The 20,994-nt window shown below is 38.2% G+C and overlaps 1 protein-coding gene across 1 annotated transcript; it reads left to right on the forward strand.

Moving 5' to 3' along the window:
- The first annotated feature begins 1,208 nt into the window (after nucleotides 1–1,208).
- LOC139327499 (bestrophin-1-like) lies at nucleotides 1,209–19,708 on the forward strand. Its single transcript, XM_070957337.1, has 10 exons — nucleotides 1,209–1,294; nucleotides 1,498–1,660; nucleotides 2,553–2,647; nucleotides 3,584–3,817; nucleotides 10,377–10,531; nucleotides 11,450–11,527; nucleotides 14,393–14,545; nucleotides 15,067–15,147; nucleotides 16,042–16,193; nucleotides 18,318–19,708. Exons 1-10 carry the CDS (start codon nucleotides 1,255–1,257, stop codon nucleotides 19,498–19,500), a joined length of 2,334 nt encoding a protein of 777 aa, XP_070813438.1. The 5' UTR covers nucleotides 1,209–1,254; the 3' UTR covers nucleotides 19,501–19,708.
- Nucleotides 19,709–20,994: the final 1,286 nt, after the last annotated feature.

Raw genomic sequence — 20,994 nt, forward strand, 5'->3', positions numbered from 1 at the left:
TTCAATTAACCTAAATATTTCTTGTGATATATCCAATTTTTACTTCCACATAACAATGAACAGTTTGGACAGTTTCAAAAGCATTTTCATACACAACCCTTTTCACTTCTTTTGACAAACATGTATTCTTTACAACAGCAGATCACATTTAAGAAGAGAGAGAGAGAGATACTCCCATCTTTAGTAAATATTTTACCAAGGCATACAAATTCATTTACTTGCTCTAGTTTTCCCCCAATTATATATAATATATCATTTAATATTTCTGGGTGGTGGTCATCATCTCTCTCCAGCAAACTTTAAGATGAAACACAGTATAAACATTAGAACTTTATGAAAAGCATGTAATCCATCATGTTGAGCAACTCCAGGCATGATGCAACTGAGCCAGGAGAGCTGTCTCAAAGGAAAATTATGACACTTACATAATCAAGGGAAAAATGATGTCAAATGTTGTATTCTATTGCATTCTGTCTTAATCATTTGTCCCTTGTTTGTCTCTTTGAGACAGAGAGACAGTGTAGAAATTCTCTCCCATCTCATACTTTATTTTTTTCACTCTGCAACACAGGGTGGACAGAATCACCCACTCCAGTCATTGTTAGCCAAAAACAGTACTTCAGAGCAGTGTTGCTGTTTGCTTGGGGCAATGTAGAAAGGCCCTTTGAGGGATCAACATGCTTTAATCTTGCTTTTAAATCTGTAAACTTTTTCCTGGGCAGCAGTTCCAACCATAGTCATGGTACTGCCTAATAAATGACTTTTTCTGCATTGTCTTTTTTTTTTAATTCTGTGCTTCAATTATGCCCCAATTTGGAGAGGTTTCTCTATAGTGTTACCTCTTTTTTTACTCTTTGCTACAGAATTACTACCTCAGAATTATTCTTAAATTCTTTCCTTGTCTGCAAATAAATGCTCCGGCATTTTTCATGTTTATCTGCCTTTCTCTCTGTGAAATTCTGTTTTTGGTCTCTGAAATTGCCTAAAACACCATGGGCTGATGCATAGGCTAATTGGTTTGCAATTACTTTAAAATACTGTTTAGGTGCCTTTATCATCAGATTTTTTTTTTATTTTCTGGAAAGTACTTTATAATATAAGGAGATATAGAGCTAGTTTTTCTCTCCTCCCCTTTTCTTTTTCCCCTCATTTTGTCCAGAGGTTTGCTGATTTACTCTGACTAGAACTCTTGCCTGATCACTTGCAGATGACTTTTGGAAATAAATTGGGAGTTTATGCAGTTAGACTAGGATTATGGCTGCCCACACTGGATATAAGATTTCTGCAATGCATGGTATATCAGGAAGAATTGAGTTTGACTTAGCCCAAAGTTTGCATTGACCATTATTTGAGATAGTGTACTTGAAGATATATTTATGTATGATGGACTCTGTTTGTTTCATTCTTGAGTTCACGGTGAATTTTTGGGAATGGTGGTAGTCTTTCTATGGGTCTTTCTTCTGGTTTAATTCTTGTCATGCTGCTGTTTGTTTCTAGCAGGCCCTGTGATGACAGTGACCTACACATACCGTGTAGCTGAGGCCCGCCTGGGCACTTTCTCACAGCTTCTGCTACAATGGAAAGGCAGCATTTACAAGCTCCTCTATTGTGAGTTATTAATCTTCGTATCACTTTACTTTGGGATCAGCCTCATCTACAGGTGAGCATTTCCAGTTCTCTAAACCCGAACAGTGTTGTTGTTGGGGGGGGGGATTCTTTGGGGGGGGTTGTGAAAAAGAGATCAGTAGGGTAGCTTTGTTCCTCTTGGTCTGGTTGTTACTTCTGTATCTTCTGAAGATAGTGAGCCAACGCCTCTCAAAAATTGTTTTCCACTCTCCTTTCTGCTCTCCATGCACTTCTTACCAGATAAACTATGTGGTCTAATCTTAAACAACAGTACTTGCTTCTAGGAACACATTTCATTAAAAAAAATCTTTGGAGGGCAATTTATACGATGTAATCTCCCATTCCTTATTTCTGCTTTCTGACTGCTTCTTTAGTCTTTTTTCCCCATACAAATGTTTAAAATATGCTGTAATAGAGTTGAAGGACTTGAAACAATACAATTGCAAAATAATGTAGCCTATTGTGGCAGTTGCAATTCATTGTTATTATTCAGGCATACATTCTCATATATGACCACTTTTTTTAACAGAATCAAAATAGCTAGTTGATGATTGATCAAACAGGGTATCTGATCTGATACAAAAGAACTAATGTGAATCATAATTGGTAACATTCCTATAATAAAACCACAAAGAAATTGCCATATGCAGTAAAAATTACATATCCCTTGGTTTAAAGAATAGTCTTTTGATTGGTTAAAAAAGTGGTACTTTCCTATAGCAAAAGTGCTGCATTAGCACATGTAACCTCTATGGAACAAAGAAAAAAGATTGCAATTTTGTAAAACCGCAATAACAATACTTAATTCCCAGTATGTACAGGAATGCACCTGAGTCTGTATTCATAGAGCAATTAATATTTTGTTTGTTCTCACCAATAAGAAATGTTTTTGCTGTTTTGAGACATCACAATGTGCTTGATTGCAGGTTAATTCTGAATGAGAGTCAAAGGCTGATGTTTGAAAAATTAGCCCTTTACTGCAATAGCTATGCTGAATTGATTCCTGTGTCTTTTGTCTTAGGTAAGATTGCAAAAATGTGAGACAAATGCTATGAATGTGAAGTCTCTCTCTATATGTTAATTAACTGATTTATCTACAACAAGCAGTAGCTTTAACTTTAGTGCTTAGGGCAAAAAATCCAAATGGTGTTTCTGATTTTTCTATGTAACCTTTTAAAAATGAAATTAATTAATTCGTGTTTAATGAAACCACTAAACCAAAGTCCAGTTGAACCGGCTGTCTCTAAGCTTATTTATAGTCCATTATCTCCAGTGGGTTCAACTCACTTCATTCTCAACAGAGGCAAAATAGAGATTGAAAGATGAAGCCATTTGTGTTGAGATCATGTCCTGGTGACTTCAGGGACAGAGCCTTCATTTTTATATTGATAACATTATGGAAGCAGGTTATTGTTTTCTTTTTTCTTTTTCCTTTTTTTTTTTTGCTTTCCCCAAAATGTGTAATGTAGCCCTTAGGTTTTATTGCTCTTTTTAAAAAGATCATAAGAACTGCGGAAGATGGGAGAAAGATGAATTATACTATTATTATTTTTAATTTATAGCACATGAGATGATTTACAACCTTTCCCTATTGCAGAATGTTACTGCAAGACAATTTTACAGTGCCTTTTTATTTATGGCCAGTATTTTTATCTCCAGGTGATCAAAAAGTTGAAAAACGAATGATAGTTCTTAGCAAGAGTTTAATTGAAGCATTACTGATATCATTCTGCCATTCAGGCAGTTATTTCTCCCAACACAAATTCTTTAGGATAATAATTTTGATTATTATTATTATATATTCTGAAAAGAAATGTGGGGCTTTCATCAAAGCCTTGGTTTTGTTACCATAGAAAAGCATGTATTTTCTGGACAATCAAATACAAAAAAATTGGATTCTATCCACAGAGAACTGGCTGATTTTGAGCTGTGTCTCGCTGTCCTTGTTCCTTTCTAGGTTTTTATGTAACTTTAGTGGTATCTCGCTGGTGGGGACAGTACGAGAGTATCCCATGGCCTGATCGCATTATGAATCTGGTTTCAAGTGGTGTGGATGGGAAGGACGAGTATGGGCGTCTTCTGCGGCGCACACTCATGCGCTACATTAATCTACTGAGTGTGCTGATCTTGCGCTCAGTCAGCACTGCAGTCTTCAAGCGGTTTCCCAGCATGGAACATGTAGTGACAGCAGGTAGGCATTGCCAAGACAACTCAGCAGAGGCTAACTAGGATAAAATGCCATGGAAGTTGGTGCACCTAATGATACTTCTGGGAGCTCTGAAGTTGATTGAATTATTTCCAACAGTAAGTCCTTCAGACTGTAACTCATGCCAGATCTTCTAGGAGGAGATGATGGAAGTTATATTCCAATACATCTGGGGATACATGATTAGGGAGAAATGGCTTACCAAGATGCAGACGGGAAGAATAAATAAATAATGTTTATTCATTACAGTCCCATCCTATTTGCCTTTTGTCCAAAGGATTCACAGCATCATACGTAGTTTTCTCTCTTTATTTTATTCTACAAAATAGCTTAGAAAGAAAGATAATGCTTGCCAAATAAGGCCACTCCATGAGTTATAGGACTGACAATCTAAAATGATCTTTGCCTGATAACCCCTTCCTAACACTGCCTCTCAGTATCACATTCAATCTATGGAGGGTTCAGTCCCTTGGAACAGTTGCAACTGTTGTTTACAGCACATCTCATATCATAAGTAACTGGGTTTGATTTTCTTTGGGAGAATATTACTGAGTCCTTGTGAGGTTTATAACAGTCAGCCCCCCTTGAATACTACCATTTAAAAACCCAAGTGCTTAACATTCCCTAGTCAAGACCAAGATTCTAGCCACATACCCACATAGATAATCCTATGAATATCCATTCATTTTATTGCAGTACTGGGTGATATACTCAGTCAAATGAGGATGGCTATGCAGACTCAAATGATCACTAATTGTGTAAAGGCATTCTTTTAAAAAGGATTATTCCAAGTAGCTTCGGCAGTTTTCCCAGATCATTAAGACTCCAGTCCTTTTGGCTTCCTTTAGGTTATTTTACCCTCCCTCCCCCTCCCCATCCAATTGTGTCTGATTGTCAGAGACTGCCTGGACAAGTCCCTGCAATTTTTTTGACAAGGTTTTTCATAAGTAGTTTGCCATTGCCTCCTTCCCAGAGCTGAAAGAAAGTGACTGGCCCAAGGTCACCCATCAGCTGTGTGCCCAAGGTGAAACTTGAAGTCAGGGTCTCCCACTTTCTGGATTAATGTGTTAACCACTTCACAAACTAGCTCTGTATAATTATTTGATAAACAGTCTTCTCTGTGATAATCCCTTTACCGGCTTGACTGTTTCTGTCCTACAGTACTATTTTTAAAAAAACAATAAAAGTAATTAGAGTAAGATCCATTCAGTTCTGAAATCAGATCCTAGATTTAACAAGGAATCGTTCTCAGTGAAGATTCTCAATCATCTAGTCAGACATGTCTAACAATTGTCTGAAGTTGTCTGAAGGTTGAATCATTGCAACCGGACTAATGTTTAGTTTCAGAGATGTTTCACTGCCCATCCAAGCAGCATTCTCAGTCAGCGCAAGGCAGTTAGGCAGAGAGTCGTTGGAATGTACCAACCCCTGCCACACCCACCTGAGGGGATTCCAACATCTCTGAAACTAGAAATTAGTTCAGCTGCAATGATTCCACTTTTAGATAATTTCAGACAATCTTCAGACATCTCTGTCTGGATGACTGAGAATCTTCATCAACATTTTGCAATGCATTTTGGGGAAGAATCCCCTGAGGTTGGTGTGGCAGGAGTTGGTACATCCCAACAACTCTGCCTAACTCTCTGCCTTGCACAGACTGAGGAAGCTGCCTGGATGGGCAGTGAAATTACTAATTACTAAAAATTAGTCCAGCTGCAATTATTCAACCTTCTGACAACCTTCAAACAAGGAATCTTGTAATCCAGTAACATGTAACCAGGTGGATGCATTGCTTCATCCCTAGATCTACAGGCAAGCGTGAAAGTTGGAGGCTGTTTTGAGAGGTTGTTTAAGCAGCAAAGCCATGCATTAACCAAAGGATTAGTTGTATCAGCTCAAAGACTGATGGATCTCATGGAGGCCACTCTGGGGTATCTAAAGGCAGCTTTTTCCAACCAAGAGAACATTTTATGTCAGGAATTTCTGCAATCAATCACTATGGGAAGGAAAACCAGCAGCAGTTTTCTATGATAACCAAACCACACCCTTACTGTCAGTCTCTACTTGACTAATAGGGCCAAGTAGAAATAATAGCAGCAAACTATCCTATGCCTTCCAACAATCAGCTTGGGTGGGTACAAAATGGGATTTTAAATTTCAGTTGCAATGTTTTATTTCTTTTGGCTTTTGTCTGTTGTTCTAATGTTTCCATTTTTCCTCATTCTGTTATACTCTGTATTTTTATTGTTCTGAGATTGACTGAAAAAGTTTTACACTGATGAGCTTTATGAAAATGTTATTAATAAATCAATCCAAGAGATGCTACCACTGCAGTCCAATATTTCTGTTCTGGAGAATAAATCAAGTTAAATTCTCTATAGCTAATTCTGAATAAGAACAGTTAGTTGGACCTGATGGCCTAAATGACCCCTTCTAACTATACAATTTTTGTGTAAATGGATGTGAGGTATAACCTAAAACTACTCAAACTCAGCTCTGCATTGCCCAGGGGAAAAAAAATCTGTTGGACTCATATTCAATTCATATATTGAAAAATGTTCTCCTCCCCTCTCCCTCACCCCAGAAGTGATTATTCATACAAGTGGAAGATATAGAAATGAATTCCATATTCATTTCAGTTCAAGGTTTGTTCTTTGAACTATCCCTGATGTGTCCGAGAGGGGTTAGCTCTCCAATGCAACTTCCATTCCAATCAATACTGCAGATTGCTCCATTTTCAGCATTGTTCCATAAAGCTGGTGCCTTTCCATGGCCCTTCTTGCTTTCATTTCTCAGCTGAAAGCTTATTGCCTACTTCCTTGGGAAAGTAGCAGACTCTCAGAACTATCTAGAACTGGCCTTAGTCTGAGTAGACCTAATGATTTCATGAGAGGGCTTCTTCAGTTGACCTTTCAGTTTCTGTTAGGCAGGCCCTGCTGGTTTGAGTCCCTCCTGCTTACTCTGCAGAAAGATGCTTTGGCTCTCAGTCCCCAAATCTTTGCTTGATGGCACCACTATCTTTGTCTTTCTGTATTCATTTTTGTCATTTTTTTAATTCCTCCCTGCAGGCCAATAACTCTTCTTACTTCATAAATTCTAAGTTGTCTTTAAAATGTTGAATAACCTTAGTTGTTGGGTCCCCTGCAAACTTATATTTAACTATAGACTGACTTCCCAGCTAAACTTAAGAGTTGCACCCAACACTCAAAAGTATCTCCTAATAAATAATGTTGCTATATAATTTTAATAATAAGCTGATTCACCACAGGATGGTTTTGTAGCAGAGGTGGGTTTCAGCAGGTTCTGACCAGTTCTGGAGAACCAGTAGTGGAAATTTTGAGGAGTTCGGAGAATCGGTAGTAAAAATTCTGACTGGCCCCGCCCCCATCTATTCTCTGCCTCCCAGGTCCCATTTCCGGGAGGAAATGGGGATTTTGCAGTAATCTTCCCCTGGATTGGGGACGGAGTGGAGATTTTACAGTATCCTTCCCCTGCCACCCCCACCAAGCCATGCCATGCCATGCCACGCCCGCCAAGCCACACCCACAGAACCAGTAGTAAAAAAATTTGAAACCCACCACTGTTTTGTTGTCCCCTTAAGCATGAAACCTATGTATGATAAGTCCTTCAGATGAGCTATAGCTCATAAAGTGAATTGTTCTATCTCATGAGGTATAACCTGTTTCAGTTGGCTGTTCAGCTTCATAAACACTTTAGAAGTGAGGAAACAAATCTACATCTCTGCTTCATTGTCAGAATGGGAATTTAATTAGACTTCCTGGTCTCATGAATTCCAATGAAGTGAAACATCTTTTGAAAGATCAGCACAGCCCCAATAAAGATGGATCAATGAGCATCAGAGTAACAAGCGAAAGCGAAATTTTCTCTATATGTGTGTCTTTCTCCAATACCATTTGTAGTAATGAGGCACTATCTAGAGGCCATTCTTCACTCTACTTCTGCCTTTTATTTTCCATTGCTGTGATCGCCCCCTCTTTGGCTTAGAAACATTTATTTTTTTTAAAAAAAATATTTTTTCAACAGTGCACAAGAGTGTGACATATGAAAGAGCAATTGACTCTTTTTTTAGAGTTGAAATCTGAAAATATCATTTGTTACTAAGGAAACAGAAACTTCATAATAAAATTCAATTTTAGCATAAAAATAAATATATAACTTTAAAAAATAGTAAGACTGTTTAAGTTTTTTTCCCTTTGAGATTCAGTCAATGGAGTCCAGTTTCATAGGGGTAAATGAGGCAATTGGGAGTACTGTAACTGGCTTTTTTCTTCCACTCAGTGGGAGTATAAAGGTAGAGATAAAGCAGGAGTAAGAGTCCCATTTACCTCCAAGTACTATGGTTATAGATCCTAATTCTCTGTGTGTAGAGCCATAGTTTGTGCTAAGCCACAATGTGAATTTGGTTGTGAATCCTTGTTGAAAAAGGTGTAAATGCAACCATTTATTAGTTTATTCAGTTTATTCAGCAAATCACAAGACTTAGAAAAATGTCTGAACTTGAATATGTGGGAATGAAGGCTTAAGACACCAGGAAGAGCCACAGTCACAGGAATGGTAGAATAAGAGGTAGCTTAGCCTATGAGACAGGAATATGGGCATGGCAAACATTTCGGAAAGGACCATTTCTAGTTTCTTGAGCTGTAAAGGTCAGAAGAGAGAGATGTACATATTTACAAACTTACAAGACTTGTTTAATGTAATTTTACAATAAATATAATTGATGCATCTGGGAGTGCTTCCTGTCTGGACTATCTTGCAGGGCTGACAGAACTTAGGTATTTGTTTTAACCAGAGATTGTTGAACAAGCTAAAGTGATCTGGTTCATATATAACACTAAGCCATAAATCATTAATTTACAAGCCATAGTAGCTGGACTCATATCTCTTGGTAAGCCAAAACAAGCAGATCCTATTGTGGTGTAATAGAATGAATCAAACTAATAGTGCAATCTGTGCAATTAGACTACAAAACTAATCTGATCAACATTTATTTTGATTTTAGATTTTGAAAAAACATTTAAATTTTTTGATGAAGGAAAGGAAAAATTCAATGAAATTATCATAGAGTGAGGATTTTGTGCCTAAAAGATAAACAAGGGATGTGTACGAATATTTTGTTTTTCATTGATTATCACCTATCTAATAGATGGATGGTTTCAGTTGTATCCCAAAGGAAGTTGTATCCCAAAGGAACTGAAGTCTCCTCTCAGGAGATTTTCTACAATCAGGAAATATGATTAAGTATAGCTGATGGAGAGATGAGTGAAGAGAAAAACAAATTGCCCAGTCTCATTACCCTACAATAATAAAATCAACATATAAATATACTATTAAAAATTTGAAAGATACCTAAAACACCTTGAGAATGATATAGAAAGAAGTCAAGATCATTTTTAAAATGGAAGATCAGAGTTTGACTAAGCATTGAATTACTGGTGTTCTATGTTTCATACAGATTTATTTATTCAATTTCTATAGCTGCCCATCTCAAACAAATTACTCCGGGCAGTGAACAATTATGAACTCAATTAATACAAAAAAAAAAAAATTCAAGGCTCAAATTGTAAATAAAGAGCAGAATTAGTAGAAGGTTGAGAATTCTGTACCCTGCATTCATTGTCAAAAATAAAGTACTGCTTCTGTCTAGATTGTAGTATTAATTTTTACCATATCTTTCTGGTGAATTTAAACTTGATTTGAGCAAGGTTCTAGTGAAGAAGCTCTTTTTAACTTTAATAGCAAGTATCCAAGGATACAGCATACCCAGTTTACCAGCTGAGCCAAGTAATAGACTACACAGATGCAAATAGAACAAGAGGCACAACAGACTGTGAGTTTACAGCTGGACAACTGCTCCTCAATGGAAATGGGCCAATCAGTTAGCGAAGCTGAAAGCGGTCAGTTGATGCTCTGCCATCCACAGAAGTGGAATACACATCAGCAACACAAGTGTGATAAGAAACTGTGTGGCTACATAAATTGTTAATGGGCTATGGAATAGATATACCAAAGCCAAGAGTATTGACTGAACACAATAAGGAATGCATTCACGATGAACACAAATAAATCCAGGACAAAGCACAAAGGCACACATGTGCAACACACAAGAAAGGGGACATGGACCTGAAATACTGCCCATTGGCAGAGATGATGGCAGATGAATTCACTAAGCTTTTATTCAGAGATTGACTCAGACCACTTTGAGAGATGATGGGAGTGGTAAATTATTGCATGAGTTGAGAAGGAACATTGCAAGTGTGACTTTAGTTGTACTAACTCTTAGCACCTCACAATCTATCGCCCACTTAGATGCATTGGGGTATAAATAGATAGTTTAACATTTCCTCTGTGTTCTTTCTTTAGCTCTTACTGCACTTTTCTCATGAGTTTTCAAACTTCTTCCTGCCTGTTTCTCAAGCATAGTTGCTCGCTTGATTCTCACTTGAAAGAATATAGTTAGTTGAAGTTAGCCTGTCCTCCATGTATTTCCTACAGTAAATTTCTACCATCTCTATCTATGTAGGCCTGATGACACCAGAAGAGCACAAGAAGTTTGACAGTTTAAATTCAGCCCATAACAAGTTTTGGATCCCATGTGTCTGGTTCTCAAACTTGGCAGTGAAGGCACGTAATGAGGGGCGAATCCGTGACAGTGTACTCCTTCAAGGCATCTTGAATGTGAGTCAGATATACATACATTGCATGTGTCAAGCTTTGAATTCATTATCTGACATTTTTAGTATTTTAGCAGAGGAGACGCTCCAGCAAAACAGTTGTTATAGTTCAGCATGCTGGAAGGCCTACTATTATCAGATAGGGCTGTACAGCAATTTAGAAGGGAAAAGGTAATTTGGTTTATTTGTGGACACTGACAGAGCAATTGCCAGTGGTCCCTTAAAGAAGCTGTATCTTTTTGTGAGTTTGCATTGCTGCCCTCCAGAATTCACTCCTGGGAAAAGACAAATTGGGTTTAAGGAAAAGTTCTGAACCTCCATTAAATCTAGATCTCTAGATCTCTCTCATATTGCAACATTCATCATTTCAACTATTGGACCTGCTAACTATAGGCTGTGGAGGAGCTAATAGCTCGATAGCACCATGGTGGGAATAGTTGCCATAAATCAGTGTTTCTCAACTTCAGACAAGATCTCAACAACTTTTAGATGTGTGAACTTCAACTCCCAGAATTCCTCAGGCAGTATACTGATGCTGGCTAGGAAATTCTGGGAGTCAAGACCACACACCTTAAAGCTCCTGAGGTTGAGAAACTGTTGTACACAATTCAGAATGGGTAGCATGACAGGAAACCTAGAATCAAAGAGGCCTTTGGTACAAAGGAAAGTGGAGGATTAATATAGAGAAGTTATCAAGTTCTTACAATTCTACTACTTGTACAACAAGACCTTTTGACTGTGCTCACTGTTATACTCTCCTAGCGGCAAAATACCCTGGTCTAAATAAAAACACTTTAGTAACACACTTTTCAGAGATTGCTGACAGAGACATGGATAACAAAATACACATTGAAATCCTGAACTGAAAGTCCTATGGTGAAATTTTATTTCCTCTAATGGTACTTTTCCTTCTTTCCAACAGGAAATGAACACATTGCGCAGCCAGTGTGGGCGTCTCTATGGATATGATTGGATTAGTATTCCCTTGGTCTACACACAGGTGAGAATTGTACTTCCACTGTATTTTTGTCTGACTGAAGCCAAAATTACAGTACATTCCATTTATAAGAAAATAGATCTCATATGTGCTTCATATTAAGGCTTTCTTATAATTTAGTTAAACTCTTATCTGACTTTCCTATAGGGTTGGTATGTTCCAGATATTTTTAATTAAACAATGTCATCTATTCAGACCTTAGACATGTACCTTCTCTGTAGTAGCACAGTCTTCTGGGACAAGGTTCCCTCCCAAGATCCAGATAGTCTCCATTTTGCTGTTGTTTAGAAGGGCCTTTAAGATTTATCTCTTAACTTGACAAGAGAGAATGAGATCCCTTCCTTCCTTGTGTTTGCCAATTTTTAATTGATTTTGTTATAATTACTTTTGTTGTGAGCCACTCAGAATTATTGAGAGTCGGGCAGCATACAAGTTTCATATGAAATGTTCTGTTCCCATTACAGATCCCATGGCTTGTTCCCATTGATCTTATTTGCCTCTGTTTCTGATCACTGCCACTCTGCTGATTATCTTGCAAGGGAAAGGATATAAAACCTCACATTTTGAAATATGCTTGGATGGTGGTGGAATAAGGAGAACTACTTTTAACACTAACAATATCCCTAAGCCAGCTTCAGTTATGGGCTGGGGATGAGATAAAGCCAATATCAGAAAGTTTGAGCAGAAAAATAAACTAAATAAACATGTTTGTGCTACAGTTAAGAATAAATGGGGAATGACCACTATGTACGGTTACATGTGTGCTATGTACCAACTGTCACAAAGCAAGGACACTTTTTTCTGTATCTATGCTTTCCTTAGGACAAACAGGAAGCTTTGCATGACTTTCCATGAGGTCATGTTTTTTCTGGAGTCTTAAGGGCAGTTTCTCAGCTATTGGCAAACATTCTATGGCCTTTAATGATAGCAGCCTGCATGCAGAACACACTTTTATCTTCTTCAAGCACCAAGCAGATTAGTTGTTCAGCTCCACCCAAACCCCAGCCTACTGTTCAGATAATGAACTTAAACTCTATGGGGTGGGAGCAGAATCCATTCCTTGTGGACCAATAAGTATAATGGGAAATTCATACTCAGCACAGCTAGGTCTCCTACAAATCACATTCAAAGTAGATGAAACCAAGATCTAATGCCCAATTTGCTTGGTCACAGCAAGTCAAAGCTGGAAGCCTTTATGGAAGCCAGCCACAGTGTCTTTGTTGCTAGAAACAGAATTGAGTAGAGTGATTGAAAGGCAGCTTGTGTTTTGCATGACGTCTTTACATTCATGTTCTTTTGAATATAAGGCAGCACTTGCTTCTTCTACCCATTTCACCTCTATCCCTTTGTTTATGCGCTTTTCTCACTGGCTGGGTTGTGCCCCTGGAATCCTGTTTGCTTTTTCAGGTGGAGTAAAAAGTAAAACAGCAGAAGCTGTTGCTTTAAACTATCTGCTTAAAGAAACATGTAATTAGGCAACAAGGCAGCCTTAATTAACAAGTCTATTAGTGCAATATAGAACAATAATAAATTTTGCCACATTTTACTAGCACACACTCCAAATAATGGTTTTATTTCTAGTGGTCTACAAATCTCTTATTGCAGGATGGCATTTGAGTTTAAGTTGCTAACAAAAAAATTATTAAAAGAGATTAGCACATAGTCACATGTAGCTTCTAGCCAAGGTTCAAATTGTGGAGTTCTTCTGGACTGCAACAGAATGGGTAATATAATGTCTGCAAACAAACAACCAAGCTTAGAGAGCACCAAAGGCTCCACAGTTCAACCCATATATTTTATTTTATTTGTTTATATCTTGCCCTATATTATTTTTTTTACAAATAACTCAAGGCACCAAACATATACAATGTATCTTCCTCCTCCTACTTTCTCCACAAAAACAGTCCTGTGAGGTGGGTTTGTCTGAGAGAGAGACTGACTGGACCAAAGTCACCAGCTGGCTTTCATGGCTAAAGTGGACTCTTGGCTAAGGTGGGATTTGAACTCATGGTCTCTAGCCAAGTGCTTTCATCACTAGACCAAACTGGCTTTGAAAACCAAAACAGGTTGTTGATGTAGAATTTATATGGAATATTAGCACTGGTAGCCTAGGAATGTGTCATCTGGGATGTGAAACTATAGAACAGCGTACAAATTGTAGTGTATTTTAAAATCTGGATTAAGCAGAAAACCTCCTCACAAAAACGGGATGTAGCTCTTCAAAATCTTTATAGCTTTCCAAGGAATTTTTTTCCCTCCAGACAGCAATTCTATTTCATTTTATTACCTTAGTAGTCCTAGCTGTACCATGAAAGATCTTTATTTCCCCATAAAGAAAGGGAGTGAATCAGGTAAATACAGGAAGATATAAATTTAAGGCTGTAAATGGAATGAAATATGCATTAAGATACTGCAGAAAGTAGGCAATATTGGGAAAAGGTTTCATGAAATGAGTTTAAATGAACATGGTTTAAATAAGCAAAAGTGAGGCCTACATCATGTGGCTGCAGCAGACATTTAGATATCTGTGGCTCAGAGGTGACAGGACTTTTGCAAAGCACACACAACAAAAGAGATATGAGAAGCTGTGCTTGTCGAGGATATTGAATTGTTGAACTAGTGACTGGAGTGTAAATCAGGAGTGGGCAACTATGGCCTCTTTACAACCTGTGGACTTCAGTTCAACACCCAGAATTCCTGAGGCACACAGGGACCTTAATTGCCCACTCCTGATGTAGATAATAGTATTTCTGCTCCTATAGAAGCATGTTTTGGAATGATTCCTAGTTCAATACTGCTCCTCAATAGAAACCTATCTTAGTAAATCAGGGTTTTTAAAGAGTTCCTAACAATGTTTCTTTCTCCAAGGTTGTGACGGTAGCTGTTTACAGTTTCTTCCTTGCATGTTTAATTGGTCGGCAGTTCCTGGATCCAGCCAAGGGATATCCTGGCCATGAAATGGACCTCTATGTGCCCATTTTCACATTCTTGCAGTTTTTCTTCTATGCTGGCTGGCTAAAGGTCAGTTTAACATGGAATTGTCCTCCAGAGAATTTCTGTTCGTTGGGATAATATTCTGGAGTTCGTTCTTGAATTTCAAGTGCCAAAACTATGTTCTACATTAGGTAGGACCAGCTCAAAATTTAATGAGAATCAAATAACATGTAATAGTGGTACAGCTATGGTTTTTTAATATATATGATGAAGTAAATGATGAAAGGAAGGTGATGTAGCCACCTCATCTACTCTTCTTTTACCTCAGCAATCCTTAACTCCAGCGATATTTTTTCCAAGCAGTTTCTAAATTCAGAAGTGAGACTGATAAAAAATTGATGAAGATAGGAAATCTGCAAGGTCTTTAATAAATACAAATATATTGTTGCTTCCTTTTCTAAGAGTCTTAGATTACCCTACCCTATTCTACTAATCTTACTCCTTTTTCCACTAACAGGTAATGTCACTTTAAATATAAGAGTGCAATATATTTTGCTGGACCACCACTGATGTTTTTTTCTGATCTTCTCCTTATTCCTATTTCACAGGTAGCAGAACAGCTCATCAATCCATTTGGGGAGGATGATGATGACTTTGAAACTAATTGGCTTATTGATAGGAATCTGCAGGTGAATTGAAGAGCTTAGGATATATCCTGCGATGTCACAAAAAAATTCTGTCATGTAACTTTAAAATGAAGAAATGATAGCACAAATTAGAACTTAATTTATCTTCTTTCTCAGCAATGCAATAGATAATATTCAAAAGAAATATGGCTGTGAAAAGTTTTATGTTAAGCTCCTCTTCTTTGAGTATATTACTTGTCAGATATGTTACTTTGTCATAAAAACCTAAGTGACTGGCGTAAGATCAGCTACTAAAAACCTGCATTTTCATCTTTTACATGTAGTAATTTTCAACATATATTCTTTTACTTGCTTTCTGTGGGTGGATGATTTCTGAAAACGTGAAATTTAAACTCTCCCATAGAGAGTTCTGACCAAGCATTAAAAGAATAATAGAATGGCAAAGTTGGAAGGAACCTTGGAGGTATTCTGGTCCAACTCCCTGCTCAAGCAGGAATCTCTATACTGTTTCATACCATTTTCGACAAATGGTTGTCCAATCTTCATTAATGCTTTCTTGCCTGTTACTCATTCGTATTAATCATGAAGTCATATTTTTTTCTAAATGCAAAAGGACCAATAGCCTAAGTGCTTAGAAAGAGCTGCACAGTCTATGGAACATCTAACTATGAAGTGAACCTTTTGGGTTTAACAGGCCTCCTTGTTTTGCTGCCAGCTTGGGGCTTGGGGCCTTATCAAGCCATAATTCATTCTTATCTTCATGCAGAACCTATTATCATAAGCTATCCAGTTACTAAATGGCAGCAAGTCCATAATTGTTTCTTAGATTGCAGCTGTCCCTAAATTATTAGAAATGGGTGCTTTCTCAGAAATGGAGAAATAAAGAACAAACACCTTCAACTACTGCGGCTGAGATAGTGTGCCATATCTTGGCAGGTCTCCCTTATGGCTGTGGATGAAATGCACCAGGACTTACCAGCATTGCAGAAGGATCCATATTGGAATGAATCAGACCCCCAGCCACCTTATACTGCAGCAACAGCAGAATATAAGAGGACATCGTTCCTTGGATCAACTTTTGACATCAGGCGAGTGAAGCTACAGAAAATAGCTTCTATGACAAGAAAGGGATCCCTTTCTTGTCATAGAATATACATCTGCAGTAGACTCTCCCCTGTGGAACAGCAAGACTCTCTAGTTTTGTAGGAGGACTTATATACAACTCTGCAGTATGATTGCACCTGTTCAGGGTTTCAGCCAGCCATGCCAAGCTTGGATATTACTGCTTCTTCTCCCTCCCTAACTTCAATAGTCAGAAATAATTCCACATTATTAGCATGCACATTAAACATGCTCATTTATCATTTGACTATCCCAAAGGTGCTTTTTTTCCCCCTCAAAAGGCAACTGGACTTCCTTAGTTTTTTTCTTTGAAAATGTTTTGCTTCTCATCCAAGGAGCTTCAGAACATCGTTCTTTGTCACTAATTTCTTGTTTTTCTTTTGTTGGTGAGTGCCACCACTTTATCTACAGTAGGATTCACTCTCAGTAAATATATATCAGATTGACACACACCTCTATTTTACATCAGATTAGCAACCCAAATTGTTTCACTTGACTAGTTTAAGACTTGAAGCTTTTTGATACGATACCCATTACAACTTTATTCATCCCAACACAATTTTGTGAAGCTGATTTTGTCAAATTACCAGAGCAAATTGTTTCCTTTAGCCCTGTGCAGTTTTCTCCCTGAACACTTCATAAAACAAATATTGTTAACCAAATATATCAGGTTATTGATATGAGGGGAATGGGTGCTTAAGAAATAAGAAATCTAAAGAAACAAACAAAATATCACAACATTATATCTAAAAGGATTACGTTACTATGCTCTGAGGGATGAGATTATCAGGACATATCACCACATTCAGCTTTTCTTGGTGTGATATTTAATTGTTCATGGGGTTATTTTTTAAGCATCTACAATATTGCTCATAGTTAAACTATTCAAACCAGGATTACCCCTATATAAGTAGGCAGAATCAGGCAGTCACCTCACATAAGTAATTTGGTATAACATGAAAGGAAAGCAAATTATTACACTCTTCTACTATAGCAATAACAGAAATAATGTTCCTGCTTGGAGTTGGCAGGGGTGGGTGGGTGGGTAGTTGGGAAGTTGTGAGCTTCTCTACCTAAGTGCTAAAATAACTTGGCCAACCATAGATGCAATGCATTTTGAATGGATTTTATAAAATGCACAGTATTGTGATATGCATTTGATGGAGTTAGTTTATATATATTGCATGGATTTTACAACTGGAAAGCCCTTCACTTAGTTAAAAAAAGTAGGGGGATACATAAATACACATTGATATACATATACACACTCATTAGATTGGGAGTACTTTGTTGTTCTGCCAAAATGTCTTAGGCAATCAAGAATGATGAATGTAGGCATATTAATATTAACAAGCACAGACAGCATTGGCCTTAGGAGTTGGCATGGACAGGCACACTTGTGAGCTTCTTGGGCCTGCTTCATCTCCTTCCTCCCCACTTTTCCCCTATCTTCTCCTCTATCATTCTCCTCTCTAAGAGGAAAATGTAAAGGGAACATCAATGACAGAGAGGAGGAGCAGGAGGAGGAAGAAGAGGAGGAGAAAGAGGAGTTGCATTCAGCTATTTTTCCTCATTGGGTCTCAGGTGATAAGCAACAATGAGCAATAATAGGGAGGGATAAGTAAAAGCAACTGCCTTGAGAAAGAGGTGGACTCTTTGAGCTACATAGGCAATGCTGAAGGACAGGGGGACCACTGAACCTGGAGACGGTGCTGCTGAGAGTCATCATGGCCTTTGAAGGATTTTAAGAAGGTTGGGAACAGAATGTTCATATAACATTCCCTTCCCTTCCTTGTATATCTTTTGTTGATATCATTTTCATTTCTTCATTGTAGTTTGATCATTGGAGTCAATGATTCAGTAAACAAAAGTATATGGAGAAATCTGAAGCATTGGAATGATTCTTGGGGTTTATATTTGCACTTGTCACTTCCCCTCCCTTGAATGAAAAGTGTTGATATGTCTGTCATATCAAGTGCAGAGTCCCAGGTGCATCCTCCCCAACCCCCAAAGTTTCCCCTGCAGACTTTTGATTTCAATTCTCTTTTTCAATACATCATTGTATTCTACTATCTGTTTCCTTTCTACAGCATGCAGAAAGAAGAGATGGAATTCCAACCCCTGGAAAAGATCAAAGAGAATGAGGAAGCAAATCACTCAACACCATTGCTGGGGCACATAAGCCGCTTTCTGAATGTACAATCCCCCAATTTTACCAGGTCACCAAAAATGAGCCTGATACGTCGGAGGAATGAAAATGTCTCTCCTTCTTGTTATGCTTATATGGATGGGGTTAAGCCTGGGAACCTCCAAAGTATTAACCAGCTAAGGGGAGACAGCTCCCCAGTAGGCATCGGTTCTCAAGATCAATGGGACACTGCCGCCAGTAAACTAAGAGAATTTGATGCCTTCACATCAAGCCCTTTCTATGAAAGACCTGGATTCTACAGTGCTCCTCAGACACCCATCAGCTCAGTCCCAATGATCTTGCCATCCCAGCGTCAAAACCGGAAAAAACCTCCTGCTCTCTCCAATATTGCTGCCTGTCCCACTTTTCCGAAGGACAATACTACCAGCCAGTCTCCTTGCAAAGCCAGTGATTTGGATAGGAGTGAGAACTTGGTTGGTTCAAAATCAAAGGAGTCTTTTCCGTGGCCAGCTGAAAAAAGCCATGTTTCAGATTCATTAATCATACCAGTTAAAGAAGATACAAAAAACATAAGTTGGTCAAAAGAAACATCTCCTCTTGGAAGCCCAGAAGGACCTCTGTCCTCAGGGGATTCTGTAAATACCAAGTTCCCCTTTGTGGAGTGCACGGGCCCTGAGATACAAACCAGTTTCAAAAGCTTGAATAACCTGAAAAGCCACCAGCAACTTCCAGATAACGTATCTCCAGACCATTCCAGCTTCCTTTATACTCATAACATCAAGACTGCTAATAGCAATGGTCCTGCTACTTTCTTTCCCTTCACCTCTTTGACTCCCCCAGGGGCTGAGCCATCTCATTGGAGCAAAGGGAATGCTGTTGTTGTCCCTAGTTCAGAAGCTTCTCCTGGAGTTACAAAGCAAGATAGTTCAGCTGCTTCTGAAGCTGCAAACGATCCAGGAAGTATTTATTACACTGAGGAGCAGAGAAAGCCCACCAACTCTTCACCTAATGACTCTGGCATCTCCCTAGCAGAAAGAGACTTTGTGGGATTAATGGAAGTGATCATGGAAATAAGTGAGAACACAAGTGATGAAGGGAAGGGAGAGAAGGGACAGTTCAGTTAAGAAGGCTCAAAGTCTTTTCATGTAGATGTGATGGGAGGGATTGCTTTATTATATTTAACATTATTATTCAACTTTTTAAGAGTAGCAAAAGCCCACACTACAGACTACAAAACAAGTGGAAATCAACATTTAGGCTGGGCAGCTGATTCCATAAATGCGTAAGTGCTGTCACTAACAAGCAAGTTAAGGGCCACTCATGGAATTTCGGCACCACACAACTAAGGAAATAACTTTAATTTCAGCAGAGTTACTTTGGTTCCATGTTTAATCTTTTGTTTGCTATTTTATTTGAAAGTACCAAAGAATGGGACCTTGCTGCCAGTGTTGCAAATACACATCCAACTTCAGGGAGAGACAATTTAATTGGGATAAATCATATACCCAGTTGTATGGTCATTGCCCAAGGACACAATGACTTCTTTTCCCCATCCTCCAATTACTTACAAAGGGGATTTTTTTTCCTCTTGTGAATATTACCAGTTCGCTTAGCCAAACTATATTTATTAGATCCTAGAAGGATTCTGTTACACAAGATCATACTTCATGTGGATATTATCAGACAATAATTACAGATGAAGATTTGATAGTGGCATAGTACACTCCATTCGAATTGGGCAACAGCAATATGACTCAACTCAGCCAGTCAGTTTATAGCACCAAACTTTCCAACCCAAACCCTAACATTTTTTAAAATAGAAGTTAATATGGCCTTGGTATTAAGGACGTGATGGCATGGCCTGTACTCCAGATGGCAGGAGAGGATGCAAATATTGGGGGCCTTTCTGTTGCCTTACAGTACAATTCTACCTTGACTGACTGAGGAAAAAAGAAGTTGAGATGTCAGAGGACAATATTATTTGGTCACTTTAGCAAACAAGATGCCTACTGAAGGTCAATTGGAAAATATGTAGGAGATGTATTGCTAGTTTCAATACGTTAAAAATGGGCCAGTGTTTCAACAGTTTGAGAAATGTTGTTTTACTTGTATAAGACAACTTGAAAATAAATGGAGAAGTAGAAAATTGGAAGCTTCTTCTCTGATAAAGTTTGAAGGGTTTACATTGGGCTAAATCAGTGGTAGAATGCAAAACAGTGTTGTTGTCTGGCAGCTTGTTCATTTTAAATACTAATTAGATATTGTATTCTTTTTCTGGGCAAAGGATTAGCAAGAAAAAGTCATTTTTTCATGCATGTTTGTTTATAATCTATTGGTAAAAAGCAGGTGACAGTAACACCTGAAACCAACTGAAGAAAAGGTTTCAGTTCCTCCTAACATAAACTGCAGAGATAGAAAGCAGACAGTAGTATCAAACCGATTGTGCCATTAATAGATATAATCAAACTTCTGCTAGGTGAGTGGGATAGGTGCCAGAATAACTGCAGTCAAGAGAAATATGAAAAATCACTATCTGGGATTGGCAGACTGAAGAGAGTTCTCATTCTCTCTCCCTCTCTCCCTCTCTCTCTCTCTCTCTCGTTCTCTCTTTCCCTCTC

This window comes from Pituophis catenifer, unplaced genomic scaffold (assembly GCF_029215685.1).
Source record: "Pituophis catenifer annectens isolate HBS135680 unplaced genomic scaffold, rPitCat1.0.hap2 SCAF_1, whole genome shotgun sequence".
NCBI classification, from domain to species: Eukaryota; Metazoa; Chordata; class Lepidosauria; order Squamata; family Colubridae; genus Pituophis; species Pituophis catenifer.